Raw genomic sequence first — 23,640 nt, forward strand, 5'->3', positions numbered from 1 at the left:
GTAACTATAAAGATTAAATTACTCACAAAAAGGTCCAGTAACTAATAAAAGGTGAACTTAACAAAGAAGTGTGAAGTAACTCTAAAAGATATAATCTAATCAAAGAAGGTGAGAACTAAAAGTATGGGCAGTCCTGGAGAAAGCCTTTGATGTGATTGTTAGATGTGAAAATTTAGAGGAGGAGACAAGAGTGAAAGGTCTATATATTAGGCTCCCGTGCTGTCTCCAATTAGTTCTTGATTGAGAACACTCTCTTTCCCCAGAGAGGTGGATCTGGCTGGTGATTTTCCTGAGAGCAGGTCTGGGCACCAGTTCGAACCTGGAACTCAGCCTGGAGAAGCTCCCTTAGACAGCTTCCTTGAGACAGTCTCATGGTGAGTGATAAAACTGACTTCCTTTTCCATTGTGCTTAGGGAGGCCCCTTTGGCCAAGGCCTTTAACTCCTGCATGGCTCAGCCTGAGCCAAAGCAGTTTAAATTAACTCTTTCCTCTCCCTCTCTCTTCTCCTTAATCCCTTCTCTCTATATTAATTAAAATCACCATAATTTCCAGCTGACTTGGGTATTTTATTATTTGGGATGTTCCCTGGTGACCAATTAATTTAGATTTTTAAGTCACAACTATAAAATTATCCTTTACAGCTTCCCATCATTGATCAACCAGTTGAATTTCCTTAGCATTGAAAAAAAGGTATTTACTAAAAAGTCATACTAAGAACAATTGAATTCATTTCAATTCATTAATGATTTATTAAGCATATGCTATTGGCCAAGCACTGTGCTAAGTACTGGGGATATGAAAAAGAGGCAAAAGACAGTCATTGCCCTTGAGAAGCTTATAATCTAAATGGAGAAACAACATGCAAACACATTTATACAAAGGAAGCTACATACAGGATAAAAAAGGCATATTTAGCAAAAGGAAGGTACCGGAATTAAGAGGGTAGAGAGAAGTCTTCTTGTAGGGTGTGAGATTTTAGTTGAGACTTAAAGAAAGCCAGAAAGGTCAATAATCAAAGGGAAGGAGGGAGAACCTTCCAGGCATGAGGGACAACCAGAGAGAATGCCTGGAGCCCAAGAGATGGAATATCTTGTTTGTGAAATAGCCAGAAGATCAATGTCACAGGACTGAAGAATATACAGGAGAGTAACATGTAAGAAGAATGGAAAAGTAGGAAGGATTATGAAGGACTTTGAAAATCCAACAGGACACTTTGTATTTGCTCCTAAAAAGTCAATAGAAAGTCATCAAAGTTTATAGAATGGGCGGGGGGGGGGAGGTAACATGATCAGATTTATCATTTTAGTGAAAGAATGGATTGGAGAGGGGAGAGACTTGAGGCAGGCTGACCTATGAACAAGCTATTGCAGTAGTCAAGGTGTGAGGTAATGAGCTTCTGTACTAGAGTGATGGTAGTGTCAGAGGAGAAAAGGGGATGTATTTGATAAGTATTGCAAAGGTGAAATTGATAGGCTTTGGCAAAGGTTGGAGGGTGTGAAAGATAATAAAGAATCCAGGATGACTCCTAGAATTTTAGTCTGAAGGATTGGAAAGGTTTATATTGCTCTGTAGAATCATACAATAATAATTACTGCCATAAATCCTCCTTTTCCTCCTCTAAAAGAACAGGTGCACTCTTTCTTTGCACACATAAAGTTCCTGGAGTGAAAGTGGGCTCAAACCTAGTTAGTTGGCTGTTGTCCTTTGTACTCAAAGAGGATCAAAATGATATCACTCTGTTGGGGTCAATGCACAATGTGTCTACTTTGATCAAAACAATGCCTGCTCAGAAGGTTCCACCAAAGGTTGAGCACAAATAGCCCATATGAACATTTGAAATAGAGCTGTCTAAATTTGCACATCTCATGTTTCTTTTGTGTTGTTGTAGTTCTGCTTTGCTCATGGAGCACAGCATCTTCTTAGATGTGGTTGTGTCATTCTGGTTTGTTCCTTGCCAGTGTCTTCTATGTCTAACAGTTGATACTAAAATTCTTCAGAGAGACCTTGAGAGTGTCTTTGTATCACTTCTTCTGATCTCTGTGTATGCCCTTGCCTTGTGTGAGTTCTCTGTAAAATATGGTCAATGGCCTCAGATTTGATTAATGATAGTCTGTTGAGAACACTATGGAAGTTTTCAGCTCCTCTCTCTGGGATTATATCCTTATCACTGAGCAGTATAGCTCCATCAGCAGGGATGACAGTGAGTGGAACTGAACCTTGCATCTGGACAAAACAGCTGCAAGGTTCCCCATAGCAAGTCAGCCAGGCCAACCCCTTGAAGTGCATATTGCAGGACCCAATGGCTGCCAGGCCACCCCAAACACTGGAATAGATCATAATATAAGCCTGGGTCAGAACTCACTCCATCCCAGAAATAGAACTGAACTTCAACATATAGAGAAGATCAAGAAAAATGCTGGGAAAATGAGGAAAGACAAAGAAAAAACTGATCTTAGAAAGCTACTGAACAAACTTAGAAGAGGTCATCAACGTTAAAATGGAAACATATGAAACCTTAAACCAAATTGTGAAAAGGTGTCAGGTCTCCTGATAAAACGTCCTGTAAGAGCTCAAAAAAGAGTTTAAAAATCAAATAATAAGAGGTAGAAGAAAAACTGGGGAAAGAAATGAGTCAACACAGCTTAGTAAAAAATATACAAAAGTCGACTGACAAAAATGACTTAAAAGGTGGTATTGTCGAAAAGAAAAAAGAAGTAAAAAACTCAATGAAGAAAATAACTTCCTAAGAATTAGAATTGGGCAAATGGAGTCTAATGACTCTAAAAAACATCAGGAAACATTGGCACTGAGTAGTTGAGACACACTATTTCTTAAGGTCTAGGGCCTGAAATTTCTCTTAGTCTTCTTCAGAGACAATATTCTAATATTACTTTCCAAGCCCATTCCTATTTAGTTTTGCTAAACAGGGACAACTTGTTAAGTTTCATAGGGTTTGTAAGCAATTAGAATTCCTTATCATCAGAACTGGCCTTTTTAAGCACTCTTATTCCCTTATCTTGTGATCAACAGGCAAAGAATAGACAGTTTTGTAGTACCTGGGTAGAAGCCAGTTATGTTGATGCTATTAACTTGACTGAAAAGCTTCACAAGGATACAATCAATAGTGTGTGGTATAGAGGGCAGACTGCTAGAGTTGGTATGGGATAAGGGTTCAAATCCTTGATTTATCACTTACAAACCATACAACATTTGATTATTATTTTACCTCACATTGTGGTAACAAGAAAAGCACTGACTCTGGAGGTTCAAATCCCGCTTTTATGCTTTTAGGCCATACCGGTATGGCCTAAGATAAATTAATTATCATCTCTGTGCCTCAGTTTACTCACCTGTAAAATCATAGAATTGAGTTAATTGGCCTTAGATGTACCCTTCCAGTCTCAGATTAATAATCCTATAATCTCTCTGCCTTAATTCTCTTCTCCATAAATGAGTATATTTGATTAGATAGCCTATAGCAGTGATGGTAAATCTTTTAGAGGGGTGCCCAATGGAAAGGGGGAGGAGAGCAGTCCAGCCCCATATCCCTCCGACTTTCTAGTAACAAACTCTGGTGAACTCTGTGCTGGGGTGACAGTGTGTGTACCCACAGAGAGGGCTTTGAGTGCCCCTTTTGGCACACATGCCATAGGTTCACCACCATGGGTCTATAGGATCTCTTTCCACTCTTATAGCTATGATACTATATACTCTTTATGTTCACTAGCACTAGTAAAGTCCTATGTACAAAGGAGGGGATTGATATGTTTGTTGATTAAGTGTATATTTGCTGTATGAATTCAATAAATGAATAGAAATCAAACTAGTGGCCTCTTCTTTGTTCCCTGCTCTTACTAAATAATCAATGAAACCATAGATAAAACTAAAATAATAGCTTTTCAATGAATCATTTATCTCATTGGTGTGGATATTCCTTCAAGCAGTACCGATGGCAAACCAGTAAACTTCTTTGAGGTTCTTAAATTTTACCACATGGATCTGGAAAAACTCAAATAACAGAAAGTACTCCCTATAGACTAGGTTAACAAGAAGATATTTTTAAAGTATTTTTTTACCTAAATACAATGTTTGTATAAGAATTCAAATGCTTGCTCTAACATTTTATGTATGACTCAAAATTCTCCTGTGGTGACTACAAAAATAACAGAAATGTTTAATTATAAGAAGGAAAGGTTTTAGTTTTTAGAGCTGCATTCTGTAATAGGAGTTGAGCAGACCTATGGAGGGTGGGAATGGGGAGGGCACGGTACTTGAAGCATTCATAGACATTCGTCAAGGTTCTAACCAGCTGAGAAGCTGATACTGTGTGATGACAACTAGACTTCTAAATGGCTATAGAACAAGATAGACTGATGGCTCACAAGTTCTGAGTCAGGACAGAGTGCATACAAAAGAGGGACCTACCCATCTCTCATTCTGTTGTTGTTGTTGTTTTGGTTGCTTCAAGTGAAGATTATTTTGACCTGAAGTGGGCAGGGGCCATCAGGAAGTGACTGTCCTACCTCTCATCATGTATTTGTGAGCACATGGCACCTCCATTTCTTTTGAGTTTATCCTTTTCTTATCATAGGCTATTAGTATTCCAAGATGGGAACTGCCAGGTGATGTGATGAGTACAAAAGATTCATAGGTTCTGTGCAGGATCCCACTGGTGACAAGAGTTGGTAGCAGAATCCATTGCAGAATGGTAGTGATCAATGAGAGAGAAAGCATCTACAGACAAATGTGGAAATAGTACCTGAAAAATGGTAGAAGCTTAAGAGATTGTGATCCTTTGGAATGGAATGAGCTGCTAATTATGGACTCTAGAAAACAATGACAAGTCTTTGGTGTCCATTTCCCACCCACCTTTCAGTTGTGGCACCAAGGAGCTATTGTATGCACCATGACCACCAAACTGTCCCAGAAGATGGGCTAAACTAGGTTGAGGGTAACCAACAGATCTCAAACTTTATAGGTGAATGTTTACCTCAAGCATGTGAAGACACCACCAGGAGAATAGGTACATGTGAACAATTTGTTTAAATGGGCCATGAGGGTGACAAAGAAGGCACTGTGGAGAGCTTAGAGCTTGGTTAGACATCGAAGATGCCAAGGTCATCCACTGTATCACAAATCATTGCCAATATTAGTTATCTTTTCTTTTGCCTTGCCACTGGACTTAACTTCACTCAACTCTGCCTCATTTAATTCTAATTTATGCACAACTCAATAGACATCATCCATACCATTTTGTCATTTTACTCTCTCATTATTTTATTATTTTATTCCTATTTTGAAGTCAACTAACAAGCAAGTGATGAAGTAGCAAGAACAGATATGCTGGGAGCTGTGATCACAACCCTGTATTCAGGTAGGTCAAGGCATAGGGCCATCTTCCAAGTGGACCAAATCAACAATGGATAAAGAAACTCCCTGGGTCTCCAATTTTTTAAGAATTGCATTGCTTATCTCCTGGCATGAAGAAAGGGTTAGAAAAGGTGCCCTAAAAATTGTCTGCTTGAAGTGGTCTGTTTCATATAATCTTGGTCTGCTCACTGCCTCAGGTGGGGATCTTATCCTGCAGTTGAAACACAAAAAAAGTATAGAAATCTTTGTGAAGATAATTCTACTCACCATTGGTACATGGAATATGCACATGTTTGTGGACAACACGAAATCCAGGAGATATGAAAAACAAAAAGCTCTTATTGTGAGAGACCTTAGCAGGCATTGCATCTAAATAGCAGCCCCAAGTGAAATAAGACTGGCAAATGAAAGTCAACTTAACAAAACTGGAGTTGGATACACACTTGTTTCTGGTATGTTCACAGTAATGAGGGGCATTTTGAAGCTGGCACAGGTTTCATAATCAAATCTAATCTAGTTAACAAATTTGTGTGGCTTCCCAAAGAAGTGAATGACAGGCTCATAACAATATTATCTTTTATCTGCAAGAAAGTATCTTGCCATTATCATCAGTGCATATGTTCCCACCATGATGAACCCTGACAAGGTCAGAGAAAAAGTTATGAAGATCTGGAGAACCTCATCAGCAGTGTGCCAAGAAGACAAGCTTATATCTAGGTAACGTTAATGCCAGAGAAATCACAGGCTATCAGACATAGCAAGAAGTCCTTAGGTAGAATGGAATTGGAAACAGCAATGGCAATGGTCACCTACTACTGAAAACTTGTGTGTCTTCAACTTGTGCATCATCAACATTGTCTTCCTTTTATTTAAAAACAACAAAACTTCATGGATGAATCCTCACAGCATACATTGGCATTTAATAGGCTATGTAATGACATTTCATATAATTCTATGTATGTCATATATGATGATGTGAGAAGAGACAGAGAGATGTGAAAATGACAAAGGCAATGTGTGGTGCAAAGGGCTGCACAAATCAGGCATCCTCTCCAAGTAAACATTTGAATTCAACAAAAGCAGCAGCCCAAAGGTGTGATGCTTATCAGAAGACTTAACATCAACAGATTAGACCTCTTTTCTATGCAGAAAGTTTGTTGCTGAATTGAAAGGAAAGCTGAGTCAACACACTGAGGCAACAGTGGAGTGGGAAAAGAGTGGACACCTTTCAGAGAATTAGTGTACAGCACCATATTTACAGATCTGGGCTCTTTATTTCACAATATTTCACATGTCAATTTGTCAAAAAGATGGCTTCTGTTCACTGAATGATCCTCTTTCTCCTCACTATTAATTACAGATATCCCCTAAGACTTTGTTCTAGGCTGTTTTTTCTTAATATTCAACTTTTTTTAGTAAGTCATTAATTTTTTCACATGTTCAATTTCTCTATTGCACATGACTCTGGATCTACATATCTATAAAAATAAATCTCAATCTTTAAATTGCCAAATGCTTATTGGACATTTCTCATTGTGTCTGTCCCAAATGTATCTCAATCTCAACATATCCAGAAAAGAACCTATTGTTTTTCCTTCCCCTTTCTGTAAGCTACTACTTTTCCTAACTTCTTTATTTCTGTCAGCAGCACCATAGTATCATGGACTTAAAATTGAAAGTGATCTTAAAAGTTGTATCCCAAATCTGCATTTTAGAGATGAGAAAACTGAGGCAGAGGAGGTTAAGGATATATAAAGTTACAAGAAGAACAAAGTTATCTGAGGCAGGATTTGAACCCAATTCTTTCAGTACAGTCCAGTGCCCTCAACCACTATGCCATGTTGTTCCCTTACTGTTCCATTACTGCCCAGAATCTCAACATCAGTATTATTCTCCACAAGTCACTCTTTTTCATTTGCCTGTCTGGTCCAATCTGGCCAATTCTATCTTATAATTTCTCCCACATCATAGCCACTATCTTGGTTTCAAGTCTTCTTCCATTCTCACCTGCACTATTGCAATAGTCTCCTAACTGGTTCCCCTGCCTCTATTCTCTACTATTTCCAATCTATCCTCCACACTGATATAAAAGTAATATTCCCAAAGCCTAGACCTGAGCATGCTGTTTCCTTGCTCAAAAAAGCATCCGTAGCTCCCTCTTGCTTATAAGAAAGTAAAACTACTGTAGCTTTTAAAGTCATTGACAATCTAACTTTAGTCGACCTTCCCTCCTTATTGCACAAACTCACTCTATGTTCCAGCTAAATTGGCCTACTTGGTGTACTCTGCACAGGACATCCCATCTCCAGTCTCTGTGTTTGCACAGGCTGTCCCCCAGGCTAAGAATGCACACTGCTTCCTTACCCCTATCTTTGAGGATCTCTAGTTTCCTTCAAGGCTCAGCTCAAGTGACAGCTCAACTAAGGTCCATCCTGATCTCTCCCCCACCTCCCTCCCTTTTGGTTATGCCTTCCTCCTGGAGAGGCAACCTCCTGGAGGTTATTTTATATCTATTATTATATATTTATATTTTCTTATCTTTGTACATATTGTGTCCTTTCAACTGAATGGAAGCTTCTTGAATTCAGGGATTGTTTCATTTTTATCTTTGTACCCTCAGGTTATTTCACAGGGCCTGGCACATAGTTGTTTAATGCTCCTTGAAAGAATGGATGACATCAATTTTATATAATTTAACTGATATCTACAGATGACTTTAAGGTCTGCAAGTGCTTTTCTTGAAACAGAAAAATAAGAGAAAAATAAGAGAGGGGCAGCTAGGTGGTTCAATGATTAGAGAGCCAGGGGATCCTGGGGTCAAATATAGCCTTGAACACTTCTTAGCTGTGTGACCCCTGGCAAATCACTTACCCAGCCCATACTGCTTTTCTGCTCTGGAACTGATACCTAGTACCAAGACAGAAAGTTAGGGTTATTTTTTTTTTTAAGATACATAGTACAATACTTTTATTCCCATTTTATGAGTTAAGAAATTTTAAACATATCTCTGTCTCAGTGAAATAGCGGTCTTCTGACTCTAAGTCCCTCTGTAATATACCACAATATCCAAATATTAAACTGATTGCCAGAGTCATATATTGTCCTTTGGCTAAATATCTGGCAGCAAAAACAAATATCCTTTTAGGAGCTGAGAAGTAAGTTAGTAATCCAATCAAAGAGAGCATTGTAGGAAGAAGTTACTGACTAGAGTATAACACCAAGAGAAACTACCAAGCATGCCTCTGGTTCCCATTAATTCTGTAGTCTCTCTGAGTTCTCTGGCTCCTCATCTCTAAAACTGGAATGGTGATACTTGTAGTATCTAACAGGGTTTTCTTGAGCCTCCAAAGATACAGCCAATAAGGAAGATGTTATTACATAACTACTATGTGCTAGGTACGGGGATATTCAGTAGACTCAAAAGTGAAACAACATTTGCTCTCAGGGAGCTTACATTCTACAGAGGGAGAAAAATTATTGTCACTATTCACAGATAAATCAACAGAGGAGATTTATATTTTGTGCCTTTTAAGGTTACCACAATACTTTCCATACCCATATGGATCAGTGATCTTGTTCCCTCCAAGAATTCATGTCACAACCATATCTGTCTGCTGAGAGAAAAGTAAAGTATTCATCTATATGTAGATCTAAGGAGGAGCATTTAAAAAAAAAAGAAAGAAAATAAGGGGAAGCTTTAGATGTGTTATTTCCTAGGTATAGGATAAGGTAAGGAAACTCCCTCTTGTTTTAGGTTAACTTCTTTTATGAAATTTACAGTACTAAGAAATACCTTGGAAGCTAGGAGTCATCTTCAACTCTGCACTCACCCCAAGCAAGAGCATTGATTGGACAGAGTAAAAGGAGGGGAATTTGAGTTGCCTGGTCCCTGGCATGACTCAGGTCAGCCATCACTTAGGCCTGGGGGGGGGGGTACACGGAAGGGGGATGCTTTGAAGCAAGGCTAGCCTTCACCTTGGTAAGACTAAGGCCTGGACTATGACACTGCTGCCACCTGAATGTACTCTTGGATGCTGCCCCTCCCTACCCTTTTGCTATCTCTGCTAGGAAATTGCTCCCCTTTTCTGTTCAATTTCTTTTGTGTCATTTCTTTTTCAGAAGAACTTTTAAAAAAAAAAAAGAAAATGAATCTGTTCCTAAAACACTAAAAAAAAAAAAAGCCAAGGTCTTTGGATTTCAGCTTTGCAAATAGTCTTCTCTCCTCTAATACTGCCATTACTCTGGTGCAGGCCACAGCCTCTTGCTTGGACTCTTGAAAGGTCTGCCTGCCTCCCCTTTCTCTATTCCAAACAATCCTCCATTCAGCCACAAAAAAGTGGAAATCACCCCCCTGGTCAACAATATTTAGTGGCTTCTTTTCACCTCCAGCATCAAATACAAAATCCCGTTTGGCATTCAAAGCCTTTCATAGTCAGTATCTTCCTCCTTCCTCCTCCCTCCCTCCCCTCCCTCCCCTCCCCCCCCCCCCCCCCGGCCAATTTTTTTCCAGACTTCTTATTGGAAGTAAGAAGTAAGACTTACTTCAGTCCCCTCTCACCTCCTCACTCTCCCACCCCTTACCCTTCTCTTGATCCAGTGACACTGTCCTCCTTGCTGTTCAGAACAAGACAGGGGATTCATTGATACCAGCCAGATCTTCTCTCCTTTGAGGCCAACTCTTTTCCCCCTCACTACTTCTAGGTTTGCCTAAGTGTGTGTGTGTGCGTGTGTGATATATTTTACATAAATGATGTGAAGCATTCGTAAGCCATAGGGTGTAACATAATCACCCGCAACGGTTATTCTTCCTGAATTCTTTATTCGTGGGGGCAGAGTGAGGGGGAACTATCACAGTTTCATCATCTGAAACATGAGATTACTGGCATTTTCCTTTATTCAAAGGATGCTGTTTCTATGAGTTCATAGACTACCCGGTACGACTGGAGGGGATTCCCTGAACTTGCATAAGCGGGGAATCTAGCCATCGGCATTTTCATTTTTAGAAAAAATATATTTACCAATTTGATTACTTTAAAATTTTTCTCTAATAGAGAAAATAGAAAGCAAGAAAGATGTAGAAAATAAGAGGACACCTAGATGTGCCATTCTGGCTTCAAAGGTCGGAAACTTGCGCTTCAAATGCCCTTTATGATATTTCTTCTCCTGAAAGGGTCTTTCCTTTAGCGCAGCGATTTTCCTCTGCCCATTTCCCTGGGTAGGCTTCCCTAGATTGGAGTCACACTTCCCCATCCCTGGAGGGGAGTGGCCCCGGGAGCCAGCGGTGCCGAGGACTTCCCCCCTGGGCCGGGACGTGGGAGGAGCTGCGGGAGAAAGTGGAGGCGGAAGTGCCCACTGGATCAAGGAGAGTCGCTCACACGCCCTGGGAGTCAGTCACTTGTCAGCGCTGACCCGAGCTTGAAACCGCGCTGCTCCTGCAGTCTAGGTGAGTGACCCAACCACAGGCACCCGACAAGCTACGGGAGGCTCGCTGCTAAGTCCGGGAGCTGAGCACCGGTGGGGACAAGCGTTGAATACCCCTAGAACTGCCAGAAGGAAAGAAAAGGGAGGACGAATGAGGAGGAGGAGGGAGGAGCGAGCGGTGAAAGCCCCGCTGCTCAGGGGGATCCTCAGGTGCTCAGCCTAGTGCGGGCTCCAAGTTTCGCAGTTAGGATTGAGGCACTAGGCTCCCCAGAGCGTGTCCTCTCCGAATTCGCCTAGGATCTAGCGCACAGAGACCTGTGGGATAAGAGAGTTGACGACCTAGCTTCAGGAGGAGGCGGCCCCGGGAGGGCAGTGGCAGCTCTCCTGGGCCCGGGGTGGAAGGGGGCCTCTAGGGAGAAAGGAGGGAGGGGGCCGCCAGCGACCGCCTGGGGAGGCAAGGTGGGAGTCTACTAGGGAGCGGGAGCGCGGGCGGCCGGGCACCTTAGCCCAGCCCAGCCCAGCCCTGCCCAGTCTTCCCGAAACGGAAAGAGCCTCTGGGCAAAGCCCCAGAAGCCTCCCCCGCTCGGCTCCGCCAGCTTGCCCGCCCGCCCGCAGGGATTGGCTCCTGGGCACTCTCTCCATTTAAACTTTTTGCTGGTTTCTTCGGTTACTTTTCTCCTTGAGTAGGGAGGAGGTTGTTTATTTCAAACCTCCTGTCTCTTGAGAATTGTTTTTCTTTTGCAAAAGCTAAATATTTACTGTTGTGTAACCTGTTTTTGGCTAGTTCCAATTGAACAGGCAATAATAAAGCCTCATTAATTACATTTTAAAATACCAGCTAGTAAGTAAGCTCCTGGAGGCCAGACTTTCAGTTTTCTGTCTATTTTCAGAGCCATACGCAGTGCCTAGCATTTAATAAATTCTTGCCGCAGTAGCCAGTTACACTTTTTTTTTTTAAGTGTTAGGTATTATGCATATGTATTTGACAAGTGGAAAAAATAAAGGGGAAGAGGCCGGGAAGAAAGAACTTCTCAGGAAGCAACTCATGGCTAAGCTGGGTTGGGCAGGTTTAGGGTGTGATCGCTAGATCTGATCCTTGGGTTCAGGCTTCCTGACTGTCAAGGCGTCTGAAACCAGCTCTCTCAGAGACAGCCAGCTCTGGAGCCTTATTTGGCCAATAAGGCGAAGCGGGAGCCTTCTTTATGGAAAGCTGCCTCTGTGACCTCTCTCGTCCTGTCCCTGTTTCTTTGTAGCTCTTTAGCTCTAACCTCCCATGTCCTTAATTCTCAACCTGTCCTAAGAGACGTGCGAAAGTTTTTCGGTCTACATTGTTACTTGTTTTCATTACTTTCTGCTGTTCAGTGGGAGCCGCTCCCCCCATCTCCTTCTTCTTCTTAGGAGACAGCTGGAAATCTGGAAGTGTGGGGGGCAGATACTGTTGTAAAGGATTAGTAAGCTTCCTGTGTATGTATTGTCCCTTACCGGCTGCAACTACTTTGCAGATTGTTTTGACTTCCCAAAGAAAGTCATCCCAAAGAAGGGGGGATATATACTCAAAAATCCAACATTTTTACACTTAAAATTTTAATATCCTGCCTCTTTGGTAACTTAAGTTTTCAAGGAGGCCTCTTACGATGGTTTTTCATGATTCCCTGAGAAATGCCAATAATAATGATATAAATATTCTATTTGAAGGTGAACTAAAATATGGAGAAAATACGGAAAATAAGAGTACAAGGCACATATTCACTGGTACACGATGTTTAATGGCTAAGGAAGTAAAAAAGGGAAAACTCATAAATTGGTTAATACCAACTTACACATTTATATTCACATGACACAAATTTCCATACAAAGAATATTAGAGATAGGGGAAGTTGAGACAGTCAGATCTATTTCTACCTTGTAAAACACAAGGTCAATTTTTACGTGGTGAAGGAAGACATTAGTTGCTGCAGTTCTTTATCCTTCTTAAAAACAAAACAAAACCTTACCTTCTGTCTTAGAATCAATACTAATAGGTTCCAAGGCAGAAGCCTGGTAAGGGCTAAACAACTGGAGTTAAGTGACTTGCCCATGGTCACTCAGCTAGGCAGTTGCCTTTCTTTGTTCTTTTTTTGAAGAGAATCAATGACATCAGTATGTGGTTTCTGAAATGGCATTGTCACCTTTCCTTAACAATTACTGCAAAGAATTTTTTTAAGGGTAAAACAAAGTTTTATTTATTTCTTGTCACCTTTTGCACTTCCTGTACAACTGGGAGAACTGTTGGGCACATATGAGAATATTACCAAGCACAAGAGCTCTTTGATCATAGTTTAGCCCTAATTCAATATTACTTACCTGAAAAAAAAGTGGGTTAGGATCCTGTAATCTATAACCTAGTTTCATCTGTTTAATATGCTCTAATCCAGGGCTGGACATCTTCCAAGATTTCCTTGTATTTTTTGCTTACTTTTCCTTTATGTAAAACAGAAACCAGTTTGAGGTAGGCAGGCAATTTTTGGTTTTAAGATTCTTAGTGGTTCATACATGTAACTGTGGTTCTGAATAGATCATCATGGGTATAGAAATTTAGATCTCTTGAACTTCTGGGAAAATGTTTTAGAAGTGGGTGCATGCGAGCTGCTAGGTGGCTCAGTGGATTGAAAGCCAAGTCTAGAAATGGGAGGTCCTCAGTTCACATTTGGCCTCAGACACTTCCTAGCTATGTGACTTGGTCAAGTCACTTAACCCTAATTGCCTAACCCTTAAGATTCTTCGGCCTTGGATCCAATACTTGGTATTGATTCCAAGACAGAATATAAGTGTTTGGGAGGAAATGAAGAAGCTGAGTGTCTGAAATGTAAATGCTCAAAATTGGCCAGCAGTTTAATAAAAATAAATGTGGAATTTATTTATACACATGCACACACACACACACACACACACATATATATATATATATATATTCTCATTTTTAAAAGTCTTGTAGGATTACTTAAAAACTTACTTCTATTCCCAAATAATCCTATAAATATTCAGACTTTTCTTTGTTTTAGTAGAATAAAATGCCACATTGGGTGAATAGTCATTAAAACAGGACACTTGAAAGCATTTCATCATCTACATTGCAATTTCCCCTTAATTTCCTATACTGAGCATTTGGAATCTTATCTACAATGTTTTATAGTAATCATAGGATCATGCTGCTTGGCAAAGTCTTCAAAGTCATCAAATCTAACCCCTCTCATTTTACAAATGAAGAAACTGAGGTGCAGAGGAGTTAAGTGACTTGTCCAGGATAATCAGTAAAGGGTAATCAGTAGCAGAGCTTGGATTTGAATCCAGCCTTCTAGCCTTGTGGTAGATTGGCATGCTCTCATAACTCTTTTTTTTAAACCTTTACTTTTCATCTTAGGATCAATACTGTGTATTGGTTCCAAGGTAGAAGACCAGTAAGGGCTAGGCAATGAGAATTAAGTGACTTGCCCAGGATCACACAGCTAGGAAGTATCTGAGGTCAGATTTGAACCCAGGACTTCCTGTGTTCTCTTAACTCTTAATACTTTCAAGTGGCTTAAACTTCCTTTTACTTTCTTTCTCTCTCCTCCCCTCCAAGACACTAACTAAAATGTTACTGTACCATGACATTGTCTATTTGAGGGGAAAATGAATATAGACTTTGACAGCCAGCAAATGCTACAAAACAATAAATTGCATCAATTTTTTTTGTAGTAATTTTTTTTATAAAAAACAATTCAAAAATTTAATATTTGGATAACAGGGTACTGAATCCCTTTGATATATAAGTCATAGCATATGTATTACATGGGAACTCTAGAATTTGACTGATGTCAAACTGAAGGCTTTTTGCCAACTGCAGAAAAAGAGTGTATGAGGTGAGTTGGTATTGGAAATCATCTGAAATTAAGGCTGAAATAGAAACTTACTCTTTTCAGACTTGCATTAAAAGAAGACTGCAAAGCAGTTACAATTCTATAAAAGAAGCCACATGGAATAAAGTTGGATTGCAGCAAGTTGTAAAAATGTTCAAGTGTCTAGGAATATATTCTGGAATGGAATTTTCATACTATGGAAACTAGCAGACCTCTAGTAATTACACGTTAACTCTTGGATTTCTTTTCCTGGATGGAAATTTATGAGACTTTAATATAGCCTCCATCTTTCACACACACACACACACACACACACACACACACACACACACACACACACACACACACACACGTGAGTGAACACACATAATCCTGAATGTTGTTATGTTGTTTTTAAATGGACTACTTTGAGATGAGAGGTTTTTCAGTAAACCATTTAATTAGCTCTTTAATTATCCTTCACAGGTGCTTTTATTACCTGCAATTGGACTTTGAACCACAGGAGCCATGAGCAACTACAACGTATCCTTGGTTGGCCCAGCTCCTTGGGGGTTTCGGCTTCAAGGTGGCAAGGACTTCAATATGCCTTTGACCATCTCTAGTGTAAGCATATTTTTACAGCTTTTAAACAGATGTTAATTGCATCATATAGTACTTAATTGGTAAAGAGAAGTTTTTCTGTAAATGAAACCATTTATTGAATGCATCCACCACTTGTATGTAGGTTTGTCTCTTTTTACCTGGACGAAGGGCTAGTTCATAGCTGTACAGAAAGAATGATGAAGTAAAAGAAGTATATGAATCTTACCATATACATCTTACACCTTTTTTTTTAAACCCTTACCTTCCATCTTGGAGTCAATACTGTGTATTGGTTCCAAGGCAGAAGAGTGGTAAGGGCTAGGCAATGGAGGTTAAGTGACTTGCCCAGGGTCACAAAGATGGGAAGTGTCTGTGGTCAGATTTGAACCCAGGACCTCCAGTCTCTAGGCCTGGCTTTCAGTCCACTGAGCTACCCAACTGCCCCCATCTTATACCATTTTGGGATGATCGATTTCTTTCTTTTCTTTTCTTTTTTTAACACTTGCCTTCACTCTTAGAATTAATATTATATATTGGTTCCAAGGCTGAAGAGCATTAAGGGCTAGGCAGTGGGGGTTAAGTGACTTGCCCAGGGTCACACAGCTAGGAAGTGTCTAAGGCCATATTTGAACACAGGAATTCCTCCCTCTAGTCTGGTTTTCAATCTACTGAGCCACCCAGCTGCCCCCAAGTGATCAATTTCAATTTTTGTCCCTAAACCTATTTTCTGAGATGAAAGTGCTACTTTACATAATGGGAAAGACATTGGGCTGAAAACAGTATTAGCCCCAACTTTGTCACTAATGAGGAATTTGACTTTGATGAGTCGGTCTCTGTACCTTAGTTATCTCATCTATAAAAAGAGAAACTAATTGAATGAGATGATTTTTTCAGTCCCTTCCTGCTCTCAAAATTCCAAGTTGGTCACTTGGAGAATCATAGAATTTTGGAGCTGGATAGGCAACCTATTAAATCCAACTGCCCTCATTTTCTAGATTGGGAAGCAGTTGCTCATTTCTCTGTAGTGTATATTCTCTATTCCTGATGAAGATGATGATAAATAGTGAAATGATCCAAACAGCCACTCTCCTGAGAAATGTTTGCTTTTTCTAATGATATAGCCTTATTTCTTCATATATTTTGGCTACATTTTTTGAGAGAATATTCCATTCTAATATTTTGTTGCATAGAGTTTTGATACATTGCTACTATATTAATTGATCAGTGTAAAATATACTTAATTTTTATAATTTAAAAATAGGTTTTTATCCTCCATTCATTTTCTTGACATCAATAAATATTATTTTTTAAGAGGGAGAAAGAAAAATTTCTAGGTACTTCACGTGATAAGAATACCAAATAAAAATAAATACCATAACAAAAATAACCTTGAAGTCCAATGAGAATTGTTAAGGTAGAAGTTAGGGGAAAAAGCAGCAAAATTGCTTAAAGTTTTAGAGATTATTACTAAAATGCTGCTTATATTGTAGGAGTTAAAGGAATTCCTTTTCAATAAAGTGCAGATCCATTCATTCTTTTAAAAATAAAAATAAATAAAAATCATTTTAAGAATGGCAAGAATAACATATATTTATAAAAGGACTTGAGTTTGAATTTTTCTCTCCCCAAGCTTTGTGACCTTGAACAATTCCCTTGACTTGTTAGAATCAGTTTCTTTTATTCATTTAAGTGGTTATATCTCCACTATGCCTTGCCCAGTTATTTATAAACTATTAAATGTGATGTACTACTGTTTGTTTTGGTGAGAGAGCTAAATCAATCATGTTTTCATTTTTAATCAATTCTTCTCTCTCTTCCCTTGTTTATGATATATGCTAAGAGAGATTTATTTGGATGTCAATTTTTCAGTTGAAATCCCTTTCAGAATTTGGTGAAATTATGGTTTAAAGTATCCATGTAGAATGTTTTGTTAATAATTTATACTTGTTTTCAGCGTAGCAGATTTTCTCTTATTGACTAGTTTCAGTTAGTAACGATATTTGACAATGCCTTGTCTTTCTATGTCAAACATTACACACAATTTGTTTTCATTTTGTTGTAGGCTAAAAAAACAAATTTAAGGACTTATTTGTTTGTAGACACCCAATTGTAGTTGGATACATCAGTAAACAAATTGATTTTTAAAAATTTTGGTCTGTTAATAGAAGGTGATAACTGTGTAAACCTCCCCCTACCCCCCTTTTTTTAAATGTTTTCCAGCCTTCTGGACTGATAATTTGAAAAATCCCATGTTGTGATCCTTATACAACGGAACATTGTGTACATACGTGGGTACTCCACCCGTTTTCTCTCTTGGCAAATTAGAAATGCTTTCCTTTTGTGTCCAGAGTGCTAATTAAAGGTTTTTGAACATGCTGATTAAAAGAGAATATGGCAACAAAGCAACGGAGTTATTTCTGTTCTATTACAAAAGTCTCTGCAATCTCTTGTGACCTTCTCTAACCTTGTGCATTGGGGCATGCAGTTCATTTTGGAATTGGGGGGAGAGAAGAACAGAGGAAAGCAGGGAGTGTGAGTTCTACTGTGCTGAGTTGTGACTGCACTTTGTAATAAATTTTAACCCTTTGTGATACAGTTTATATATGATCTGTGATACTGTCCAGTAAAGAATAATGTACTTATTTGTCTGATAATCTATGAATGTCACAAAACATTAATTTGTTTATTATGTTACATTATTCTTATTCTTTGTTAATAACGTTTATAATACACCAAGCTGTTATATTACTCTCTTATATTCAAATTGACTTTTGTATTATATTTTAACAGACCAGTTATACCAGGTCATCATGAAAAATTTCAGTGAGCACCAAATTCCCTAACTCCCAGTATTATGATATGATCTCAAAATAAAACCATTCTTTAATTAGCACAATTCAATGCCTTTTGGTTTAAAATAAAATGAACAAAAATTCATTGAGACTTTGCTACCTGGAGTCTATATGTTTTGGGGAAATATAATAACCATTTTAAAATTTCCATTTTGTTGAATCCAGACCTATAAAGCTCTCTTTCACAAAAATGGCTCTTATGTTTTTATCAGTTAAGTCCTGATTCAAGAGACAAAAACTTTGTTGCACTAGAATTTTATTGAAGCAGATAAATGTTTTAACATTTAGGTTTTGTAAACATTTTTCTTTTCTAGAGATTTGGTTTTAGCAAATTTGAATCTTAAAATACATCTGCTATAAAATACGAACATTCCATATAATTTTGAACATTTTTTCAGTGGTATAACTTTCCTATGTCTTTCCTGAATTCATTCTTAAGGTAAGAATAGGAAATTCTTCAGACTTTTATAATGAGGCCTCACATACTATAACAGCATGATCAAATGTTATTGCCTCCAATTTCCCATCCTTCAAATGACTACTGGCTGCAGGAGTTTGAAGTCTGTCTTTTTATGACCCCATACTCTTGGAATTACCCTAAAGCCATGGAATGTAGAGATGGGTTTCATTGTAGTCGAGTAAGGCTTATGGTCTTTGCCAACATTTTTTATAAGGAGAGCTAGAAGACTACTTGCAAAATCCAAAGCCACATTTTGGGCATAATTTGATCTTCCACATGATGAAATTACCCTAAGTATTATACATTTGTGTATACTTACTTGGTAAAATGCAATATTCTAAGGTTGACATACTGTGAGCTGGAATTTTTTCATGATCCTGTTATATAAGGTACTTCTAGACTTTGGATTTATTCAAATAGCCTTTCCTGATTCCTTTTTTAAAGCCCTTATCTTCTGCCTTGGAATCAGTACTGGATATTAGTTCCAAGGCAGAAGTGGGGTAAAGGCTAGGCACTGGGGGTTAAGTGACTTGCCCAGGGTTACACAGCTAGGAAGTGTTTGAAGCTTGGTTCTCAGTCTACTGAACCATTTAGCTGCCCCTTCTTTCCTGATTCTTGATAAAATTTCAATACGTTTTAGTGGGAAAGAGTGAGATTAGGTTTTTAATTCTGTCAAACTAACTGATTCTCTAGTCTGTATGGAGAATTCATAAAATCAAAATCTTTCCTTTGTAAACAGTGCAAGAGAGGAAAAAGAACATTTTATGCCAAGTTTCCTTTCTCCACTTTCTTTGAGCAATTACTACACATAGTTATTTTCAATGTATTTCTTAGGAGCATAGAGTTATGTACCAGTTTATTATAAATAGTGGGAAGGAAGCAGAGAGCCTATTACTCTGGATTCATTCATTAACAAATAGGACTGAGCATCTCCTGTGTGCACAATGAATTTGTGCATTTTCACTAGCTGTTCCTGATGCCTATTTCTCTCCCTCCTTATTTTTGCTTTCTGCCTTCCCTGGCTTCCTTTAAGACCCGCCTGCAATCCCACTTTCTACAAAAAAAGCCTTTCCTGATACCTGATATCTGTCTGTCTGTCTGTCTGTCTATTTACTTCTATCTAGCTACCTACTTACCTATCTATCTATTTGGTCCTGTCTGTCTGTCTATCTATTCATCTATCTATCTTATCTAATTTTCCAAAGTTATTTTTATGTTGTCTCCTCTAATAAAAAGAGAGCTTCCCTGAAAGTAAGGACCATCTTTGATAATTCTTTATATCCTGGTGCATAGTAAGTACTTAATGAATTCTTGTTGACTGGCCATCTAGCAATGGCCTAAGAACTTCTTCATATAAGAAAGAATAAGTTTATGTGCTCGAACCTCTAGAAATACAATATAGATGGCTATGAAGTTTTGTAAACTGCTGAGTTTTCCTAATATCTACCTCACATTTTCATGTCTGCTTATTATATTCTTTATGTTTGGAATGTCCTCATTTCCATGTGGAATTTTTATTTGTCTTTTAAGCTCAACTCAAAAGTTGGAGCTGATATTGATACAGGGCTTTAAGGTTTACACAATGCTTCTTTCATATTCTGTCCTTACAACAGCCTTCTGATGAAGTGGTATAATCCGTATTTTATATATGAGGATACTGAGTCTGAGAGAAATTAAATGACTTGGCATGTGGTCACATGGCTAGAAAGAAGTAGAATCAGGATTAAATACTAATTGTTTCCCCGCCTTCCAAACCGAATAGAATGCTACCTCTCCCCCTCTTTACTCTAGTCAGTTAAGGACTTCAGCTTCTTGGATCTCAGATATATACTTAAAAAATAGTGTTTTGAAAAAGGAGAAGAGAATACATTCTTCAGATTATAAGATGGTGAACTTGACTTGGCTTTATGACAAAATTCTAGTATATGTTATCTGTTATGTAAATAAATAAAAAAGGGAAATATTGATCAATAAAAGTTAAAATGGATTCGCCAGTCAATCAGTTGATATACATTTATTAAGTTCCTACTCTGTGTTCAGCCTTTCTGTAAGTGATAATCATCCAGAAAAGAGGCAAAACACAATTCTTGCCCTCAAGGAGCTCAAAATCTAAATGGGAAGACAATGAACAAATAAATATGTACAAACAAGCAAATGTCCTGGATAAATAGGAAGTAATAAAAAGAAGGTAGGCACTAAAATTTAGAGGGATTGGGAAAGACTTCCTGTTGAGGATGAGATTTTAGGTGAGACTCAAAGGAAGCTAGAAAAGCCAGTAGACAGAGATGAGAAGGGAGTGCATTTGGGCATGGGGACAGCCAGGTAAAATGCCAGGAGCAGAGATGGAATGTTTTGTTCCTGAAACAACCCGGAGGCCAGTGGCACTGGATTAAAGAGTATGCAAAGCAGTAAGGTATAAGAAACTGGGAAAACTAAGAGGGGACCAGGTTATGAAGGGATTTGGATGCTAAATAGGATTTTATCTTTGATCTTAAAGGTAAAAGGGAGCCACTGAAGTTGACAGAATAGGATAGATGATCCAGTCAGACCTGCACTTTAGAAAAATCATTTTCTTCACTGAATGGAGGATGGATTGGAGTGAAAAGAGACTGAAGGCAGAATGACCCACTAACAAGGCTGTTGCAAGAGTCCAGTCATGAGATGATAAGGGATTTTACCAAGAAAAGCTGGACAGATCAGGAAAGGCTTTATGTCTAATTGCTCTTGTTTCATCTCTCTGGGGCCAAATGGTAGATAAATGATCCCCCCACCCACCCACCCACCCACCCATTCATTCCACATGAAAGCCTTTTATATACCTGCAGATTGTGAAAGTTTGTCTTCTCCAGGATAAACATTCCTAGTTTCTTCTTTGGATCTTCATATGGCACTGACTCAAAGACTTTCACCCTGATTGTCCTCCTGTGGCTGTTCTCCAACTTATCAGTGTTGTCCTTCCTGAAATGAAGGGCTCAGAATTGACCACAGTATTTGTGAGATAGTCTATGCAGGGTAGAACAGAACCGAGCTATTGCATTTGGGACACTTGCTTTGTACCTTGTTCTGATGCTGTCACCTTATACGGTCATATAACCCAAATCCCAGCTTTTCCAAAGTAGCATGGAAGATTTTCCCCAGCAATTTGCTAACCCCTAGGTAAATTAGTTCTACATTATTTTATTTTTCTCTCTCCTTATTTTTATTTATTTATTTTTAAGTATTTTTACATGGTTACATGATTCATGTTTTTTCCCTCCCTCTTTTCTTCCCCCTCCCAGAGCCAACAAGCAATTCCACTGGGTTGTACATGTATTATCATTCAATACCTATTTCCATATTATTTCCATATTATTCATTTTTGTAATAATCTTTTAAAAACCAAAACCCCACATCCAATACCCATATTAACAAGTGAAAAATAAAATGTTTTCCTTCTGCATTTCTATTTCCACAGTTCTTTCTCTCAGTGTGGATAACATTCCTTTTCTTAAGTCCCTCGGAATTAAGTCCTGCATCATTGCATTGTTCTAAGTATCAAAGCTGATTGCATGATTGTCCCACAATGTTTTAGTCTCTGTGTACAATGCTCTCCTGGTTCTGCCAATTTCACTCCACATCAGTTCATGGAGGTCTTTCCAGCTCATATGGAAATCAAGCAGTTTATTGTTCCTTATTGCATAATAGTATCCCATCACCATCATATAAAAATACCACAATTTGTTCAGCCATTCCCCAATCAAGGGATACCCCCTCATTTACTAATTTTTGTCATTACAAAGATTGCAGCTATGAGTATATTCATACAAACATTTTTAGTTATTATCTCTTTGGGGTACAAACCTAGTAATGGTATTGCTGGATCAAAGGGTATGCATTCTTTTAAAGCACTTTTGGGCATAATTCCAAATTGTGCTCCAGAATGGTTGGATCAATTCACAACTCCACCAGCAATGCATTAGTGTCCCAATTTTGCCACATCCCCTCCAACATTTATTATTTTCCTTTACTGTCATATTAACCAATCTGCTGGTGTGAGATGGTACCTCAGAGTAGTTTTGATTTGCATTTCTCTAATTAGGAGGAATTTAGAACATTTTTTCATGTGATTGATAGTTTTGAGTTCTTCATCTGAAAACTGCCTATTCATATTCTTTGACCATTTAGTTCTACATTTTTAAAAAGAATTGTTCTAAAAATTAGGAAAAATATTTACAAAATAATTTTATGCATTCATGAAAATTCAGTTAGGAATTTTATATTTTTTCTATCTCCCAAAATAATCTAGTTCCTAGAGAATGTTATGCTACTCTAATTCAGGAGATCTGTGATTTTTTTCCACATGAATCCTTATTCCCACAACCTGGATCAAAAGCCCTCCAAATCTTAGGAAATAGTTACATGAGTTGTTCTGACCAAAAAATTCATTATATGGCAGCAAACCTTTCAGAAATGGGCATCTCCACCTTTAGCAAGTTTGGTTCTTTGAAAATAGTCTAAGTTACTGGTTTATCGTAGAAATCTTTGTAGTTTGATCCACCTGTCAGAATTTAGCATGATGAGAGATTTCATGATTTTGAGGTTTTCTTTGGCATACGTGGAGACGTTTTGATTACATTAGTAATTCCTATTTCTCTGGACAACTGAAGATACTTGGAGATTTGTAACTTTCTGTTGTATATCCCTAGTCTTACTCATTGTTTCTAAGCTATACACATGTGCTATATTTTAGTGGTTTGAATCCTGGTCAGATTTTCTTTTGAGCTCCATTTTTGAATTAACTGAATTGATCTTCCCTCTTTCCCAGGACTTAAACCTTCTCTACTTAAATACTTTATTCAGAGTGGCCAATCAAACCTGAAGAAATGTGAGGCTATTGAATCTTTCTCAAGCTTTTATGAACTCAAAGACACTGGGCTATTGCTCCTCTCTTCCAAAAGAGCATTGAATCACCCCACTTTCTGTAGTTCAGCAGAAGTCCCAGTGCTATGACTTTGTGGTTTCCTGTTTCTGGTTATCTGTAAGGTGCAAAGATTTGACTTAGAGAAATCTATGACATATATTTATGAAGAAATTGCTT

At 38.4% G+C, this 23,640-nt stretch overlaps 1 protein-coding gene across 6 annotated transcripts in view; it reads left to right on the forward strand.

Annotated features, from left to right (window-relative positions):
• Positions 1 to 10,269: 10,269 nt before the first annotated feature.
• The window catches only part of PDLIM5 (PDZ and LIM domain 5), a 205,450-nt gene continuing 192,079 nt past the window's right edge, over positions 10,270 to 23,640 (forward strand). For 3 of the 6 annotated variants that reach the window (XM_007495720.2, XM_001365378.3, XM_007495723.2), the window contains exons 1-2: positions 10,270 to 10,813; positions 15,135 to 15,272. In XM_007495720.2, coding sequence (XP_007495782.2) covers positions 15,177 to 15,272 — 96 coding nt within the window. In that variant the 5' untranslated portion in view covers positions 10,270 to 10,813; positions 15,135 to 15,176. The remainder of the gene's footprint in view (positions 10,814 to 15,134; positions 15,273 to 23,640) is intronic. The other 3 variants (XM_001365306.3, XM_007495721.2, XM_007495722.2) reach the window with 1 other exon arrangement.

The sequence above is a fragment of the Monodelphis domestica genome, chromosome 6, assembly GCF_027887165.1.
Source record: "Monodelphis domestica isolate mMonDom1 chromosome 6, mMonDom1.pri, whole genome shotgun sequence".
Classification (NCBI taxonomy): domain Eukaryota; kingdom Metazoa; phylum Chordata; class Mammalia; order Didelphimorphia; family Didelphidae; genus Monodelphis; species Monodelphis domestica.